General features: G+C 44.6%; 2 protein-coding genes across 2 annotated transcripts in view; both read right to left on the reverse strand.

The window, feature by feature from the left end:
* Positions 1–1,171: 1,171 nt before the first annotated feature.
* LOC125292224 (uncharacterized protein K02A2.6-like) lies at positions 1,172–3,787 on the reverse strand. The gene has a single exon (XM_048239434.1). The coding sequence runs from the start codon at positions 3,785–3,787 to the stop codon at positions 1,172–1,174; it is 2,616 nt and encodes an 871-aa protein (XP_048095391.1).
* Positions 3,788–12,074: 8,287 nt separating this feature from the next.
* Positions 12,075–17,500, reverse strand: part of pdcl3 (phosducin-like 3) — an 18,544-nt gene continuing 13,118 nt past the window's right edge. Inside the window, exons 5-6 of the mRNA XM_048239435.1 lie at positions 15,770–15,978; positions 12,075–12,205 (exon numbers count right to left, since the gene is read on the reverse strand). Of these exons, the coding sequence (XP_048095392.1) occupies positions 12,075–12,205; positions 15,770–15,978 (340 nt within the window). The remainder of the gene's footprint in view (positions 12,206–15,769; positions 15,979–17,500) is intronic.

Here is a 17,500-nt window from a genome sequence, read left to right on the forward strand (position 1 = left end):
GGACTGAAACCCGTTTCCGGTTACAAGTCCGAATCCCTCCAGTTACAAGTCCGAAGCGCTAACCAGTAGGCCCTGCTCCCCTGGTTTCACAGCAGAATTGTTAAGGCTGCCAGTTTTTTCCGGTCGTTGAGTTCTGTATAGCCGTGTAATACAAATGGAGCATTCTACAGCATTATGAAGAGCCGTGTAATAAAAATGGTTAATGCAGTCACTGGCTGCAGATGGAAGGATGCCCTCTACAGACACTGACATCTGCACGGTTAGCATAGAGTAGGAAACACTCCCTAGTGGGGTAGACATAACCATACTGTATGTTCATCTGCACGGTTAGCATAGAGTAGGTGTCATGTGCGGAGACAATACGCGTGACTACCATATAGGTTGCATTCATCGAACTGCCGGTTTATTTCAACGTGTACGTATGACATCACAGGGGTGCCACTACGGTGGCCCATACATTCACATATCACTACATTTCCCCCCCTTAAGTTGTTGAGGAATCTCTTGAAGGACAGAACTGGTATAATTTCCAATAACATAGTGAAACCACAATAACTAGGATTTTGGGGTAGACTGCCCGCCATCCACAGCAACGTAGGGATTATTCTGCCCTCGATAGTTGCTGCTCCTATTACTCTCAACAGGTTGAACAGTCCATGGGCGTTTTACTTCGGCAACAGCCATACAGTCTTTTCCCACAGTTCCATGTCATAACCCAAGAGAGGATCATTTATAATAACTGTATGTCAGCAGAAAACAGTTGAAACAATCATCAATAACAATATCAATACTGTCAACTTAGTGACATTTACGAACTGTGTCCTTTCACACCAAAACCCACCTATTTTTATTTTTTTCAAACAAGCATAAAACGGCAGGCCTGAACTAAGTGTCTCTATACCTGTACGGGAGTCTAATCTCACGGCCTCTGGAAGTCACCTGTAGCCCACCGTGCGTTGGTGTATGTGGGATGCATTCTCCATGGCGCGGTCTGGAGCTGTCTGGTCTGGTGGCTTGTCGCTGAGGGCAGGACTGGCTGCAGGGGACAGCTCACTTGGCAGTGGTGTAGGTCTCTCGGCCTGCAGCTCCTGTTGGTCAGGCAGATCTGAAGCCTCTGGCACAGCCTGTAGGTGACGGCGATTGCGACGCAGCACTGCACCGCTGTCCATCTTCACCAGATAAGACCGGGGCTCTTTGCACTGCACCGCTGTCCATCTTCACCAGATAAGACCGGGGCTCTTTGCACTGCACCGCTGTCCATCTTCACCAGATAAGACCGGGGCTCTTTGCACCGGCCAATGACTTTGGCAGGAGTTTTCCACCCCTTCTCCCCATCAATCTTGACTCTGACGTCCTGACCCTGATGGAGTGGTGGAAGTGGACATGCGGAGTGGCGGCGGTCATAGTAGAACTGGTAGGATGACTTTGCCTGTGCATCTCTTTCCTGAACCAGCTGTCTATCAACAGGGGCAGGCTGTAGCTTCTCTTCCCACATGGGAAGTGTAGTTCTGATACGTGTCCCAGTCATGAGCTGAGCTGGGCTCACGCCGGTCGCTGCACTGGGGGTAGCTCTGTAACATAACAGAGCAAGATGTGGATCGGGCTGTTTCAGGATGTGCTTGGCCGTCTGAACAGCCCGTTCTGCAGCACCGTTCGCCTGGGGATAGTGGGGGCTAGTTGTGGTGTGGACAAAGCCATACTTCTCACTGAAGTCTTTTAACTCCCCAGATGTAAACTGTGTGCCGTTGTCACTCACCAGTTCAAGTGGTATTCCCCATCTCACGAACATGCCTTTGAGCCTATTAATAACTTGAACACTTGATGTGGAGGAAAGATGAGCTATTTCGAGGTCTCTTGAGTAATAGTCCATGACTACCAGGTAATTCTGTTTCTCCAGTTCGCAGAGGTCCACTGCAACGCGCTGCCATGGGCCCTCTGGTAGGGCTGTGGTGAGTAGTGGCTCACGCCGCTGAGTGGGTCTGTTTTCAATGCAGAATCGGCATGCCGAGACTTTCTGTGTTATCTCACCACTGATACGTGGCCACCAAACTGACATCCTTGCTCGTGCACGGCACCTGGTTAGGCCCTGGTGTCCTTCATGGATCCGCTCCAGCATGGCAGATCTTAGCACCGCTGGAATGACGATCCTATCCTGATAAAGCACTAGCCCATCTATTTCGGAGAGGTGAGCCCTAGCAGAAAAATAAGGCTGTAGAGACGGAAGCACCCGTGACTTGGGTGGCCATCCATTCCTGATAAAGGCGATGATCTGTGGCAGCTCGCTGTCATGCTGAGTAGCCATGCGGATCTCTCTGAGTCTTTGCGATGAGACTGGGGCATTGTCAACAACTGATTCCACATAGGCCTGTACCTCGTGCTCCAGTTCCCCATCACTCACCTCAGACAAAGGCTGTCTGGACAGCGTGTCGGCAATGACAAGCTGCTTCCCCGGGATGTGCTCGGCCACCACATTGAAACGAAGAAGACGCATGAGAAGCCTCTGACACCTGGGAGGAGCCTTGTCTAAGTCGTAAGTATTAATAAGTGGCACAAGAGGTTTGTGGTCTGTGTGCACGTGAAAACTGTCCATGCCTTGTACGTAGCGGGCAAACCTCTCGCAGGCCCATACACACGCCAGGCACTCCTTTTCAATTTGTGAGTACCTTTTCTCGGCCTCTGACAGAGTACGAGAACAGAATGCCACTGGCTTCCATTCACCCTCATGTTCTTGCATTAGCGCAGCCCCTAGGCCATAGCTGCTCGCGTCTGCACTTACAACAGTCTTTCTGTTGGCTTCGTAGTATGCCAGAGCAGGGGCTGACACAAGCATGGCTTTGACACACTCAAACGCTCTTTCTTGTGCTTCACTCCAGACCCAGTCGTTTGCCCTCTTCAGGAGATCAGTGATCGGATGCAACTTTGTGGAGAGATCTGGCAGGAATCTCCCGACGTAGTTGATGAGCCCCAGGACCTGACGTAGTTCCTCAACGCTTGTTGGTCTGGCCATTTGGGTGATTGCCTTCACCTTGCTTGGGTCAGGCCTTAGGCCATCTGCACCGATGAGGTGGCCAAAATACTGAATCTCTGACTTGCCAATGTGACATTTGGCCTTGTTCAGTTTCAGTCCACTGTCTTTAATAGTTTTTAAAACTGCATTCAGGCAACGATCATGCTCTTCGGTCGTGGCTCCATACACCAGGATATTGTCCATCACAACGACAACCCCTTCGTGGTCCTTTAGCAGTGTGGACATCTGTCTTTGAAAAATTTCTGGAGCTGACGTTATTCCGAAAGGGAGCCTACGGAAACAGAACCTCCCAATGGGAGTAATAAATGTTGTCAGTTTGCGACTATTCACCTCCAACGGGATTTGCCAGAATCCGCATGATGCGTCAAGTGTGGAGAATATTTTCGCTCCAGCCAGCTTTGGAGCTATATCTTCAAGAGTGGGCAAAATGTACCTCTCGCGGCGTACGGCTTTGTTCAGACGTTTTAAGTCTACAAACACTCTTACTTGATCTTTGTTTTTCTTCTCGACAGGAACCATCGGGGCACACCAATCCGTGGGGTCTGTGACCTCCTCAATTATGCCCAGAGACAGCATGCGCCTTAATTCAGCTTTTGGAAGTAGCGGAAACGGGATGCGACGCGGCGTCATCAGGGAGTAGGGCTCCGCATCAGGCTTCAACTCGATCTTCACTGGCTCACACTTGAACAGTCCAATGTCCCCAAACACATCACCTAGGAGATCAACTGCAATGGCATTGACTCTCATCACCAGGCCCATTCGCTTAGCAACACTGCGTCCCAGCAGATTATGAGAGTACGCCCCCTTTATGACAGTCACCCAGTATTCATAACGCTGTCCCTTGTATAGACTTGTAGCAAGGAACCTGCCTACACATTGTACCTCTCCTCCTGGACTAGTAATGCAAGGTTTTGGCCCAGTCATGACCAATCGTGGGCGCTGTGCTAGTCTATTGAAAGCAGTCTGTGACATTACTGTGATATCTGCACCAGTGTAAATTTTTTACTACCATTCACATCCAACTCCACGAGCCACTCATTTTCAGGGTCAGGCTGCTCAATCACGTCTGGCGTCATCTCCATCACAGCACCAACAAAAAAGGCATCTTCACTGTACTCTGAGTCTATACTGTCAGACATGACGTTCACTTCTTTTAGTGTTTTACTTTGGCAAACAGCTTGGAAGTGTCCTAATTTGTTGCATTTGTTGGATCTCTTATTTTTAGCTGGGCAGGGGCGTGTGTTCCCATGCCGTCTGTTGCAACGCAAACAAGCAAACTCACAGCTGTCGTCTCCTTTCTGCCACTGCGACCTATCTTTCCCGCCATCCCTTCCATTGGATTGCCATCCACTGAGCAGTCGGCACGCAAGGTCACATTTTGCTGTTTAATTTGTTCACACTGACGAGTTATTTGAATAGCTTTCTCCAGCGACAGTTCTGGCTCTAACTGCAACTTCTCTGAAACTTCTGTGTCAGAGATGCCAATCACGAGCCTATCCCTGATTTGCTCGTCTTTGTTCCTCCCAAACTCGCAGTATTGTGCTAACTCATACAAGCTTCTGATAAAAGCTTCCACAGGCTCACCGGCTTTTGAACACGCTTTATGAAAGCCCATTTCGTGTATCACATTTCTCTTCGGCACAAAGTGCTCGTGAAACTTTTCAATCACTATGTCATAGTTCATTTCAGGCCTTACTTCATCGTCGTCTTCAAGGGTGCCAAATACAAACGACTCGTAGATAGCCTCTGCATCCTTTCCCATCGCATAGAGAAGTGTGTTCACCTGTACTTTGCCACTATCACGGTCCAGTTTCGTTGCCACTCGATAACGATCAAAACGACGACGCCACATCGGCCATTCACCAGGACGGGTGAAATCGAACTTCTCAGGAGGTCCTAACTTTGCCATTCTCACTTATCGGTTGGTAAATCGGTCACTTCTGACACCATGTCATGTGCGGAGACAATACGCGTGACTACCATATAGGTTGCACTCATCGAACTGCCGGTTTATTTCAACGTGTACGTATGACATCACAGGGGTGCCACTATGGTGGCCCATACATTCACATATCACTATAGTAGGAAACACTCTTAGTGGGGTAGACATAACCATACTGTATGTTCATCTGCACGGTTAGCATAGAGTAGGAAACACTCTTAGTGGGGTAGACATAACCATACTGTATGTTCATCTGCACGGTTAGCATAGAGTAGGAAACACTCTTAGTGGGGTAGACATCACCGTATTGTATAGAGCAGGGGTTCCCAAACTTTTCCACGACAAGGCCCTCCAAATACCACTAAGTTCTGGCCAAGGACCCCCTTGATGTGTTATTAAACCCATCGACAATACTACGGCAAATGTAAAAATACATTAAGCTAATCCTAATAATTATTTTAGCCACAAGCACTTTGCGATGGAGCATACAGTGTGTAAAAATTGTATTTGGGGCTTTCTGCTATATGAGAGCTATCAATCTACTATTATTCCCAGTCATTATCATGGAAAAGATAATGTTCAGATATGCGACACATTATTAAAATGGCATTGTATAACAACCGTCATAGTAATAGGTATATTTTAAAATTTTCAAATGTATTTATTTGTCACTTTTATTTTTCCTTCCAACTTGCTGAGGCCCCCCTGGCACCCCGTCGCGGCCCCCACTTTGAAAACCACTGGTATAGACCACTGTTAGCATAGAGTACGAAACACTCTTAGGGGGGGTAGACATCACCATACTGTATGTTCAAGCTGTGTGTGTTTATTTGTGTGTTTTTAAAAGTTGCATAGAGATACTATATGTATGTATGTTTGAATTTCTGAGAGTAGCTATGTGTGTGTGTGTGTATTTTGTAGAGGCGCCTAAAGAAGCTTTGCTGAAGCAGAATACTGTATTAATGTGTGTGTGTGTGTATTTGCTAAAGAAGCTTTGCTGAAGCAGAAGACTGTATTAATGTGTGTGTGTGTGTATTTTGTAGAGACCCCTAAAGAAGCTTTGCTGAAGCAGAAGACTAGAGCCTCATCTCCATGACGACCCGTTAATGACAACCCTCTCCTCTCCCTCCCTCTCCTCTCCTCCTCTCCTCTCCTCTTCTCTCCTCTCCTCCCCTCTCCTCTCCTCTTCTCTCCCCTCCTCCCCTCTCTCCTCCTCTCCTCCTCCCCTCCTTCTGCAGAAGTCCCTCGGTTCTCTCAGGGTTCAGGGCTGACCAGGAGAAGTGGTTATTCGTCAACTCTTCAGTGACAGAGCACCAGCACACACACACACACACACAGTCTTGAACACACACACTCCTGAAGATCCACACAAACACTCCTGAAGACACACACACACACACACTGTGTCGATGGAAAATAAAGTGTTGGACTGAACTCCCCCTCTGTGATACTGATGCTCCTTAGTCTGCCTCTCTCTCTCTCACACACACACACACACAAACACACACACCTCCATCTCACATAAAGCTGTACTGCATCAGATGGCCTGGTGCCTATACTGTATCTCACAACACACACACACACACACTACTTTGTGTCTTTCTCAAACCCAAGCTCACTTTACAGAGGAGCAAATATTATACAGAACTGGCAGGAAACAGCAACAACAGCATAACAGAACTGACAGGAAACAGCAACAACAGCATAACAGAACTGACAGGAAACAGCATAACAGAACTGACAGGAAACAGCAACAGCAGCATAACAGAACTGACAGGAAACAGCAACAACAGCATAACAGAACTGGCAGGAAACAGCAACAACAGCATAACAGAACTGACAGGAAACAGCACAACAGAACTGACAGGAAACAGCAACAACAGCATAACAGAACTGACAGGAAACAGAATAACAGAACTGACAGGAAACAGCAACAACAGCATAACAGAACTGACAGGAAACAGCAACAACAGCATAACAGAACTGACAGGAAACAGCACAACAGAACTGACAGGAAACAGCAACAACAGCATAACAGAACTGACAGGAAACAGCAACAACAGCATAACAGAACTGGCAGGAAACAGCAACAACAGCATAACAGAACTGACAGGAAACAGCAACAGCAGCATAACAGAACTGACAGAAAACAGCAACAACAGCATAACAGAACTGGCAGGAAACAGCAACAACAGCATAACAGAACTGACAGGAAACAGCATAACAGAACTGACAGGAAACAGCAACAACAGCATAACAGAACTGACAGGAAACAGCATAACAGAACTGGCAGGAAACAGCAACAACAGCATAACTGAACTGACAGGAAACAGCAACAACAGCATAACAGAACTGACAGGAAACAGCATAACAAAACTGACAGGAAACAGCATAACAGAACTGAACAGATAGAAGGGAAGCCGGGAATAGACCTCTGAAGTTCGCCTACAAAAAAGCTGCCATCTTTGACATCCGATATCTATGGCACCCAGGCTAGCCATAGGTAGTTAGCGTCAATTAATAACCGGATCTCCTTATATGGGCAAAGATGGCCGTTTTGGTTATTTTTTGTAGGCGAACTTCAGAGGTCTATAGAACCAACAACTTTCAGGCTACTGCACGCTAGCTAGCCCAGTTCCTTAACCACTACGCTACCACCGCCCTACAGTACACTACTACTGCACACTAGCCCAGCTCCTTAAAGGGGTACTTGGCAACTATTTCAAGGTAATAAACCCGTTTAGAAATCATTTGGATGGTTAAATGACCTGTTCCGGTGAAAATGGGGACTTTTCCCGCTGCCCCTAGCGTCCCCAGGCGGAAAACCAACCTTGCAACATTGAGACTACCGTCCCGGAAAGAGAAGTGAGAAACAAGAAACTCGTTTTAAATCGTGTTTCTTACCTTGTAACATCCACATTGTCTGCCGAACTTATGCTAACCGTTTTGCTAGCTTGTAAACAAATCCATGTGCTTTATCGTTACCTTTTCCCACAGTTTCGAAATAGCATAATGCACAATTTCTCCAGCAGAGGGGGAAATCCTGCCAAGTTTCCCTTTAAAGGAATTATCCGGAGTAAAATGCACTTTAGATCAATTTACGGATGATTGGGAGTACATACGTTGAGTTGACATCAAAATCATGTCATTCGGATGTGTTTTGAGAAAGTTCGATTTTACCGTTTTTAGTCAAAACTTGTTAGCCTGGAAATGACAAGGGCATGTCATTTTCGGATAGGGAGTCCAGAATGAATTTCATCAAGCCAGTACCTTTCGAAAATGTTGCTGCTGCAGCTGGCATCTTTAGGGAAAGTCTGTAGGAGTCGATTGCCGAGGGTGGAGTAACACGCTCCGGAAATTCACAATTTTGTCGCCCTTTTTTTTTTTTTTTTTTTTTAAAACATAGTCCAGTATTTCTTTCGAAATTGAAATGAAGTTGTATGCAACAGCAAACCCTAGCTTACTAACAGGTTGGAATTTTGAAATGTCACGTGGCGGATGTCGCAACTTAACGACGTTGATGCAATCGACTCTACAGACTTTCCCCTAAAGATGCTAGCTGCAGCAGCAACATTTCGAAAGGTACTGGCTTGATGAAATTCATTCTGGACTCTCTATCCGACCACATAAAGACCTCGGGATACTTCGGTTTGGCTTTAGGGACCCTCTACTCACTACCATGTAAGTGTAATGTTGTTTGGAACCGTAGAAGAGGCATAAAAATAGCGTTTTGTAGCGGCGAAATGACATGCCCTGGTCATTTCCAGGCTAACGAGTTTTGACTAAAAACGGTAAAATCGAACTTTCTCAAAACACATCCGAATGACATGATTTTGATGTCAACTCAACGTATGTACTCCCAATCATCCGTAAATTGATCTAAAGTGCATTTTACTCCGGATAATTCCTTTAACCACTACACTACCACCGCCCCACCTTGAGCCTACTGATTAGGACGTTCAAATCTTTGGATATCTTTTTTATATCCTTTTCTTGATTTGTAGGCCACAGTCCAGATACCTTTTCTCACTAGTCTTTTGCCAGTTCATTTGCTTTCCCCAGTAGCCAGCCAATCACTCTCCAGCTGCTGTCAGACTAGTGGAAATGGCCTCCAAGTATTTGACAGACATTATGCAAATGAGCTGACATCTGAACGAAGCGATATTGTTTATTATAATACAATACATTTTATTAGCCAAGCCGCCACCCCTCAATCAACCACACGGAGACTCTGTTTATATGTGACTGACACCCACGCACGTAATGTGTGACATCTGCATGATGTCCGCATGTAAGGATCATGTCTGAATCACCCAAAGGGTCGGACATCCGTTTGACAAAGATTGGCATATACTGCAGATGACCTGTCTGAAAGTAGCTATTGACTGTCTATAATCACAGGCACTAATTTCAATCAAACGTATCATGAATAGCCAATTAATCCTGCTGGGTATGTTCTTAAGAAAACTGGCCATATTTTTGATGTCATCCTACGATTGCTGAGTGACATCTAATGAGTTGACAGTCATATTAAAATTTGCAGTGGTATTTTAATTTGGAATATGACTGTCAACTTATTTTCTTATTCTGAGAGAGAATGTCACTCAGCAACCATAGGATGACATCAGTAAAATGTGCATTGGTCTCTTAATTATGACATCAGTAAAATGTGCATTGGTCTCTTAATTATGACATCAGTAAAATGTGCAGTGGTCTCTTAATTGTTTCCAGAGCTGTACCAAAGATAATTAATGCGCAGCAAGATGGGTTCATGTCTATCCTAGCGTTCATGGGCTTCGGAAAAACCTTTCTCTGAGTAAAAACATCATCATTCCGCGTCATTCACGTCACTTAATGTGTGAGTCAGAGGTCGGAAACTGGGGCTAGATTTTGCTAACAGAGTTGCCCAGTTAGGGGCTCGTCATCACTTTTGTCGTCACGTTGTAGTTCGTTTGTAGTCCATGTGGCCTTTCATGTCCAACAGTTTTCATGTGAACTTGGGAATTTGCCCTTTTTATCACTTGAAAGCTGCATATCTTTCTTTCAGAAGCATCTTACACTATATTTTAAGCAAATACAGTTGTTTGTTTAGGATTAGTGAGTGTATGTTTTAACCTTTGTTGTGGCATCCGTGTTTGTCACACGCAAAGCACATGAACACTTGCTGTCGGAAAAACAAAGTAGCCATGGGGGCGGTCCTTGTCATTCCGAGGTGCTCTGAATGCACCATATGAGGGCAAAGTGGAGTTCAGTTCCCGCCTGCACAGGGGTGTGTCACTGACGTATGACTGACGTTTGAACGCCTCGGTTCCACGCCAGACAGAAGCCGGAGTACAAAGCAAACTTGGTGTAAACCTTCATTAATGTTGATTTTCTCCCGACTGGAGGGTCATACTGTCACAACAACACAGGAAATGGCCTCTCAAGAAGTATCTTCGTTTACGATTGATTACGAAGACACTTCCTGAGGCCATTTCCTGTCCCTGGAAATGTATGCAAATAGGGTAGCGGGGGGGCGCTATCCCCCATTTATGCAGAGATCGGGCTCCCTTTTTACACTGAGGTCTATGGCAGAATTTGTCAAAGCCTTATTTTTCTGAGCAATGGATGCACATTTCGGACACGGTATCATGATCTCCAAACCCTCCTCCCCATTTCAGGAGAATGCCATGACAGTATGACCCTCCAGTCAGGAGAAAATATTAATGAAGGTGTACACCAAGTTTGCTTTGTACTCCGGCTTCTGTCTAGAGTGGAACCGAGGAGTTCAAATGTCAGTCATACGTCAGTGACACGCCCCTGTGCAGGCGGGAACTGAATCAGCGCCATCTCTGACTGAACTCCACTTTGCCCTCATAGACATGAACTAGGACGACCCATCTTGCTACGCATTAATTATTTTTGGTCAGATATTGATCAGGGCCATTTGGGTGATTTCAGTCATCGTTATTATTTAGAACAGATCGCTAACGGCCTCACCTGGCCATTCAGTCATCGTTATTATTTAGAACAGCTCGCTCAATTATGACATTGCTAACGGCCTCAACTGGCCATGTGATCGCTATTGGCCTCACCTGGCCATGTGATGCTAACGGCCTCACCTGGCTATGAGATCGCTAACGGCCTCACCTGGCCATGAGATCGCTAACGGCCTCACCTGGCTAACGGCCTCACCTGGCCATGAGATCGCAAAGGCCTCACTCACCTGGCCATGAGATCGCTAACGGCCTCACCTGGCTATGAGATCGCTAAAGGCCTCACCTGGCCATTGGAAACAATAGAAAAGGCTTTTCTGCATGATCAGTCATACTCTCCATGAAATACCTGGCACGGCCTTAATGTAAGCTCTACTGCATCAGGGTCCACACACACACCACATACACACACACACTTGACACATCACACAGTGACAACAGCAGTTCAGAAAAACAGTCCTTTATCTGTGGGACCAACTTTATAGGGATTCATACAAAACCGTTTCCATGGTGTCGACACACATATCCTGTGTGTGTGTGTCAGTCATCCTAACTCATTTGTTGGGTATAGAGCACAATATAGACATTACGTGTGTGTGTGTGTGTGTTGAGCCAGAGTCATCAGAAGTCATCCTAACTCATTTGTTGGGTATAGAGCACAATATAGACATTACGTGTGTGTGTGTGTGTCAGTCATCCTAACTCATTTGTTGGGTATAGAGCACAATATAGACATTACGTGTGTGTGTGTGTGTGTGTCAGTCATCCTAACTCATTTGTTGGGTATAGAGCACAATATAGACATTACGTGTGTGTGTGTGTGTCAGTCATCCTAACTCATTTGTTGGGTATAGAGCACAATATAGACATTACGTGTGTGTGTGTGTGTCAGTCATCCTAACTCATTTGTTGGGTATAGAGCACAATATAGACATTACGTGTGTGTGTGTGTGTCAGTCATCCTAACTCATTTGTTGGGTATAGAGCACAATATAGACATTACGTGTGTGTGTGTGTGTGTCAGTCATCCTAACTCATTTGTTGGGTATAGAGCACAATATAGACATTACGTGTGTGTGTGTGTGTGTGTGTGTGTGTGTGTGTCAGTCATCCTAACTCATTTGTTCAGTCATAAGCTGTCGTGTTTGGTCGTTGCAGAGCAGCGTATGGACGTCATGAGCTTGTCTTGGATCTGCTTGTGGGGATTCTCCTCCAAGTCTGTCTTTATTGCTCCCGATTCAGACAGCTTCCACTCCAGTTCTGTAGGACACACACACACACACACACACACACACAGTGTTCACAATTCAGAATAAATATTACATAAGGCAGACATGTCCACATTTCATAGAGCCCGCTAGGACCGTCAAACAGAATAAATAAATCATAAAAGGTTCCAAATGCAATTTCTCCTTTCACCTCATGGTGGCAGCACCACTCTTACACAATCTAACTCACATCTAACTCCATCACAGGGCAGCACCACTCTTTAGCTATCTGACTCATGTCCCTCATGTCCCACCACCACCGATCTACCACAGCAGATCTACCAGCTACCAACTGTCCTCCAAGCACAGTAGCAGCAAAACTAAAAGGTCAACAGAACCACATTCATATGCCATAGTGTCTAAGAGTGGTGTGGCTCCTTTAAGACTCTGTTGGTGTGAGTACTGGAGCATTCTATAATCCAACTATCCAACTTGATCTTACTATACTGTACATCATCAGATTGAAATATTTACAGGTATCAAGGCTATATCTAACATTTAGCATTTATTTTCTATTTGGCCTGTTATGAAATCATGCACTGAACAATTTAAGCACAACTCAGCTTTAAGAAACTTAATAATTTTCACATTTATTTTGTATTTGGCCTTTTATGAAATCATGTATTACAAAAGTGTGATTTACCCTTATAGGCAGTTACATGATCCCTACAGACACTTTCTTATTTTTAACCGTCAATACCATTGATGATTAGACCGGATCTGACTATTTGTGCTATGCTAGCTCTATTTATTTACCCGCCACAGTGGCTGGTAAGTTGACCAAATTCTCCTGCACACAAATTCACCCTTTGCATTTGGAGGGTGGTGGGTGCTAATTTCCATCCCCGGTGCACACAGACAGAGAAACACACATACATACACACACAAAGAAACACACATACATACCGTATTTTCCGGACTATAAGTCGCACTTTTTTTCATAGTTTGGCTGGTCCTGCGACTTATAGTCAGGTGCGACTTATATATGAAAAAATATATAATTGAACATGTTTTTAAATGTTAATTTATATTAACTGACATGAACCCTAGGTGAAACATTGCGTCTACAGCCGCGAGAGAGCGCTCTCAAATGCACAAGTCCTGTGCACTTTCCGTCAGAGATTAGTGCTTGCACTACGCCTGAAACACACGTGCATACCTAAATCGTCAAATTATGGCGCAGTTCTATTTATAGCGGGCCTCAGATTTGGACAAATAAAAGCCAGTATAATATTGTTTCAATTTAACTAATAAAAGAGCTCTTCTTAATATTTTATATTGTTGGTTGGTATTGTTGCCAATGAAAAGTCATTTACACCATGAGTCTCCAACACGTTGCTCTCATTGCTCTCAAGTTAATTAGCATGCGCGCACCCTTCTGAGCTAGAGGCTGAAGCCTACATTTAAACACAATTGTGGCTGCCAGGCATCAGCCTATCAGCCTATGAATTTTATAAAAAAGTAAATCATGCATCATTTAAAAAATAACTACATTTAGGCTATCTTAGACATCTTTAGCTATCTGAATAAGGTTTCCCTTGCAGCACAGTAATACGAATGAATGAAAGCGCGGATACCTTATCTCGCAATAAGTGGATGGCAATCGAAATTCCCGACACTATGAAACTTAATAGTAGTAAGCCATTAAATACCCCACAGATTTCAGTGGTCATCAGTCCGATATTTAGCAATATAATCAACAGTCCAAACGTGAATTAAATCTCAAATTAAACATCTGCTTTTTGATAGCCTACCCATGCCGCTCCAAACTAAAAAAGTAGGCCTATGTCTCACAATAAAAGCGCAAAGAAATAAAGGACTACCGGTATATTATAGCTGACTCGAATACAAGCCATGGCCAAATAAAGGTGCTGTGCTTTTGCAGCCTAAATTTGAGGATTTCTGAGTCTCCTAAACATCCCTCACCTGTTATCTAGACATGCATGGAAACATTTGAAAACAAAAACGCACTGCCATGTAATATTTGATCGCTGTTTTGCTACTAATTATCTTTCATGTAATGAATACGCACAGAAAGTGAAAGTAGGCCTAATGTGCTCCGTGTCTGTAGCTGTCTGTTCACGCCCCTGTCGAGCGTCAAATAGAGAAGTCATCCATGTTCTCACGGTATAGCCTAGGCGGTCATGCTTCTGTATTTGCAAAATTCCCTGACGGTTCCTGATCGCTAAATGTCTGTTTTCCTTTCCTGTCGATAGCGGTTGATGTTGAAGCACCTAGGCTATAATTTGACTTCAGCGGTGACAAATCCTGCTGAGAGAGAGAGAGAGAGCAATGAAACAGAGGCACCCCCAAAGTGGTCCTGCGCGCGCGTGTTTGTGTCTCTGCATGGGGTTCAATTGAAGTCAGAGTTGGTCCGTCAATAGTCCCGCATTCAGGCCGCTCCATTATTATATTGTCAGACGGGGTACAGGGTAAAATGTGTGGGAATCTCTCGCATTATGATGGCTAGATTTATGGGACTTTTATTATTATGCTCAATACTAAGTAATAATTTATTCAATACCATAATTCCGCTGGAATTTAGACACTTTAAATGTGCATCTTTTTTCTCGCCAAGCAATTGTTCTGCTGCATGCCAGCCTGTGCCAATATATCGTACAAAATGATTGATTGCATTGCATTCTCCACATTTTTAGCTAAATTTTCATGTACCACATCAGCATTTGAGTTCAGTGATTTTTTTGTAAATTGCTTTACAATTAGCGTCGGGCCTTGTCAGCAGCCTACGGCTTGCCTCTTGACACTATTCACTCCTTCTTCATTAACATTCCCTGTAGAATTCTCAATATTTTTGGCCTCAATGTGTCCAGTTACATAGTCTGTCTGTTCTTAGTCTTGGATTTTGTGAAATACATTTCTAAATATCACCTGCTTGCTGCAGCTTCGGTCTGCACGTCAATTTAAAACCGCATCTTTTTCTCTCTCGAGCATTTAATCTGCTGCCAGCTTGTATCTCCACATCGTCCAAAATGCTTGATTGCATTGCATTCTCCACATCTTTAGCTACATTTTCATGTACCACATCAGCATTTTTGTTCTGTGAATCTTTTGTAAATTGCTTTACAAATACTGTCGGGCCTATTGGCCTATTACCATGACTTGCCTCAGCTTAGGTCACGTCCTTTTAAAACCGTCTTTTTCTCTATCATGAGCATTTAATCTGCTGCCAGCTTGTGACTCCACATCGCCCAAAATGCTTGATTGCATTGTATTCTCCACATTTTAGATACATTTTGGTGCACCTCATGGCATTTTCTTTCAGTGAATCTTTTGATTTGCAATTACCTTCCTGCCCTCCTCTTGGCTGCCTTCACTCCTTCATCTTCATTAATCTTTTTTAATTGGTTTTGGATTTTGTGAAATACATTTCTAATTAAATGCGACTTATAGTCCGGTGCGACTTATATATGTTTTTTTCCTGCTCATGACGCATTTTTTGACTGATGCGACTTACACTCAGGAGCGACTTATAGTCCGGAAAATACGGTACACACACAAAGAAACACACATACATACATATCTCTCTCTCTCTCACCATTGACTTTGAGGTTCATGCCCCCGAAGACGAGCGCTCCGATGAACTGGGCCTTCATCTCTCCGTTGCGGTAGACGAAGACGGTGGGCAGGTTGCGGTCAGGGTAGTTGGGAATGCACGTGGTGGAGATGGACTTCAGGAACTTGGTCTGCGGGAACTTACGCGCCAGCGCACACAGGTGCTGATTAATCAGAGTGCACAAGGGGATCCTGGGAATGGAGGGATGGAGAGAGAGGGAGAGAGGGGGGGAGAGAGAGAGAGAGATCATTTAATAGAATGGTAGAGGGAGGCTGTATGAGTGTGTGTGTGTGAGTGACTGTGAGAGTGAGTGTGTCTGTAAGCACTTTCAGATATAACCTCCGGAGTATATGCGGAGGTTTCTCAAACGGAGGTCCTACCCTTCGGATGATTCAGATATGATGCTAACCTGCGGACCTTATACGGACCTATGTGTGAACGACATACACGCACATTACAGAACCTCCGTGTGGTTGTCGAGTGAGGGGTGGGGGCTTGTAGAGTTCACAAGAGGCAAGATATGACGCAGTCACAGCTGCTGTTTGTTTACAAAGTGTATATGCATTATGTAAGCTAAAGAATAAAAATATATTGTGCGTAGGCTAATACGTGAAGTAGTCATGTAAGTGTGCACTTAAAATTGACCTGTACAGTATTTGTATGTGTGCGTTATGTAGCAGAATTACTTGGCTATGGAACCCCAAATCTGGTTTGTGTTGGAGAGAGCATGCATGGTACCAGCCAATTCAGTAGGCTAACTCAAGACTTCAAGGCCATCATATACAACGTTTTTAAGCAACAAACAAACATAACAGTAAAGTGGTTCGTTTTTTCATGGTTTATTTTTCCAAAAGCATCCTCTCCCCATGTGTCTATTGCATTTACGTAAGGAGCTTGGAACAAAGTTGGGTTTTCTTCGTTTTCATTTTCTCTAGGCATATTTATGCTCAACAAATATCAGCAGTGAGGTCATGAGAAGGCTATCAATGAACAGAAAACCGACTGTGTTGGCTAACAATTTATTAAATACTCCTGTTATTGTCGTCAACGACGTCGCTGTAGGCTACTGCCTTTTCAGCGCCTTCTGCTTATGATGATTCAGTCTTTTGAATTCCTTTGTCCTTGCGATGCGGTTCTAGGCTACATCAACGCGTCTCTTGCCGTTCCCTTCATGTGTTCCATCACAATGCTGTCTGGCCTCAGTAGCTCCATGATGTCTGCATCTTTCCAGGTCGGAGATTTTCTGCACAGCACTATGCCACTCCATCATAACACTGGGATTTAAGTCAGATTTAAAGGGAAACTTGGCAGGATTTCCCCCTCTGCTGGAGAAATTGTGCATTATGCTATTTCAAACTGTGGGAAAAGGTAACGATAAAGCACATGGATTTGTTTACAAGCTAGCAAAACGGTTAGCATAAGTTTGGCAGACAATGTGGATGTTACAAGGTAAGAAACACGATTTAAAACGAGTTTCTTGTTCCTCACTTCTCTTTCCGGGACGGTAGTCTCAATGTTGCAAGATTGGTTTTCCACCTGGGGACGCTAGGCGCAGCGGGAAAAGTCACCATTTTCACCGGAACAGGTAATTTAACCATCCAAATGATTTCTAAACAGGTTTATTACGTTGAAATAGTTGCCAAGTTCCCCTTTAACCAGATGGATGCACGAAAACGTCACCTACACCCTCTCACTAGGTGTGAATTTTAACCG

The sequence above is a fragment of the Alosa alosa genome, chromosome 3 (genome assembly GCF_017589495.1).
Source record: "Alosa alosa isolate M-15738 ecotype Scorff River chromosome 3, AALO_Geno_1.1, whole genome shotgun sequence".
NCBI lineage: Eukaryota > Metazoa > Chordata > Actinopteri > Clupeiformes > Clupeidae > Alosa > Alosa alosa.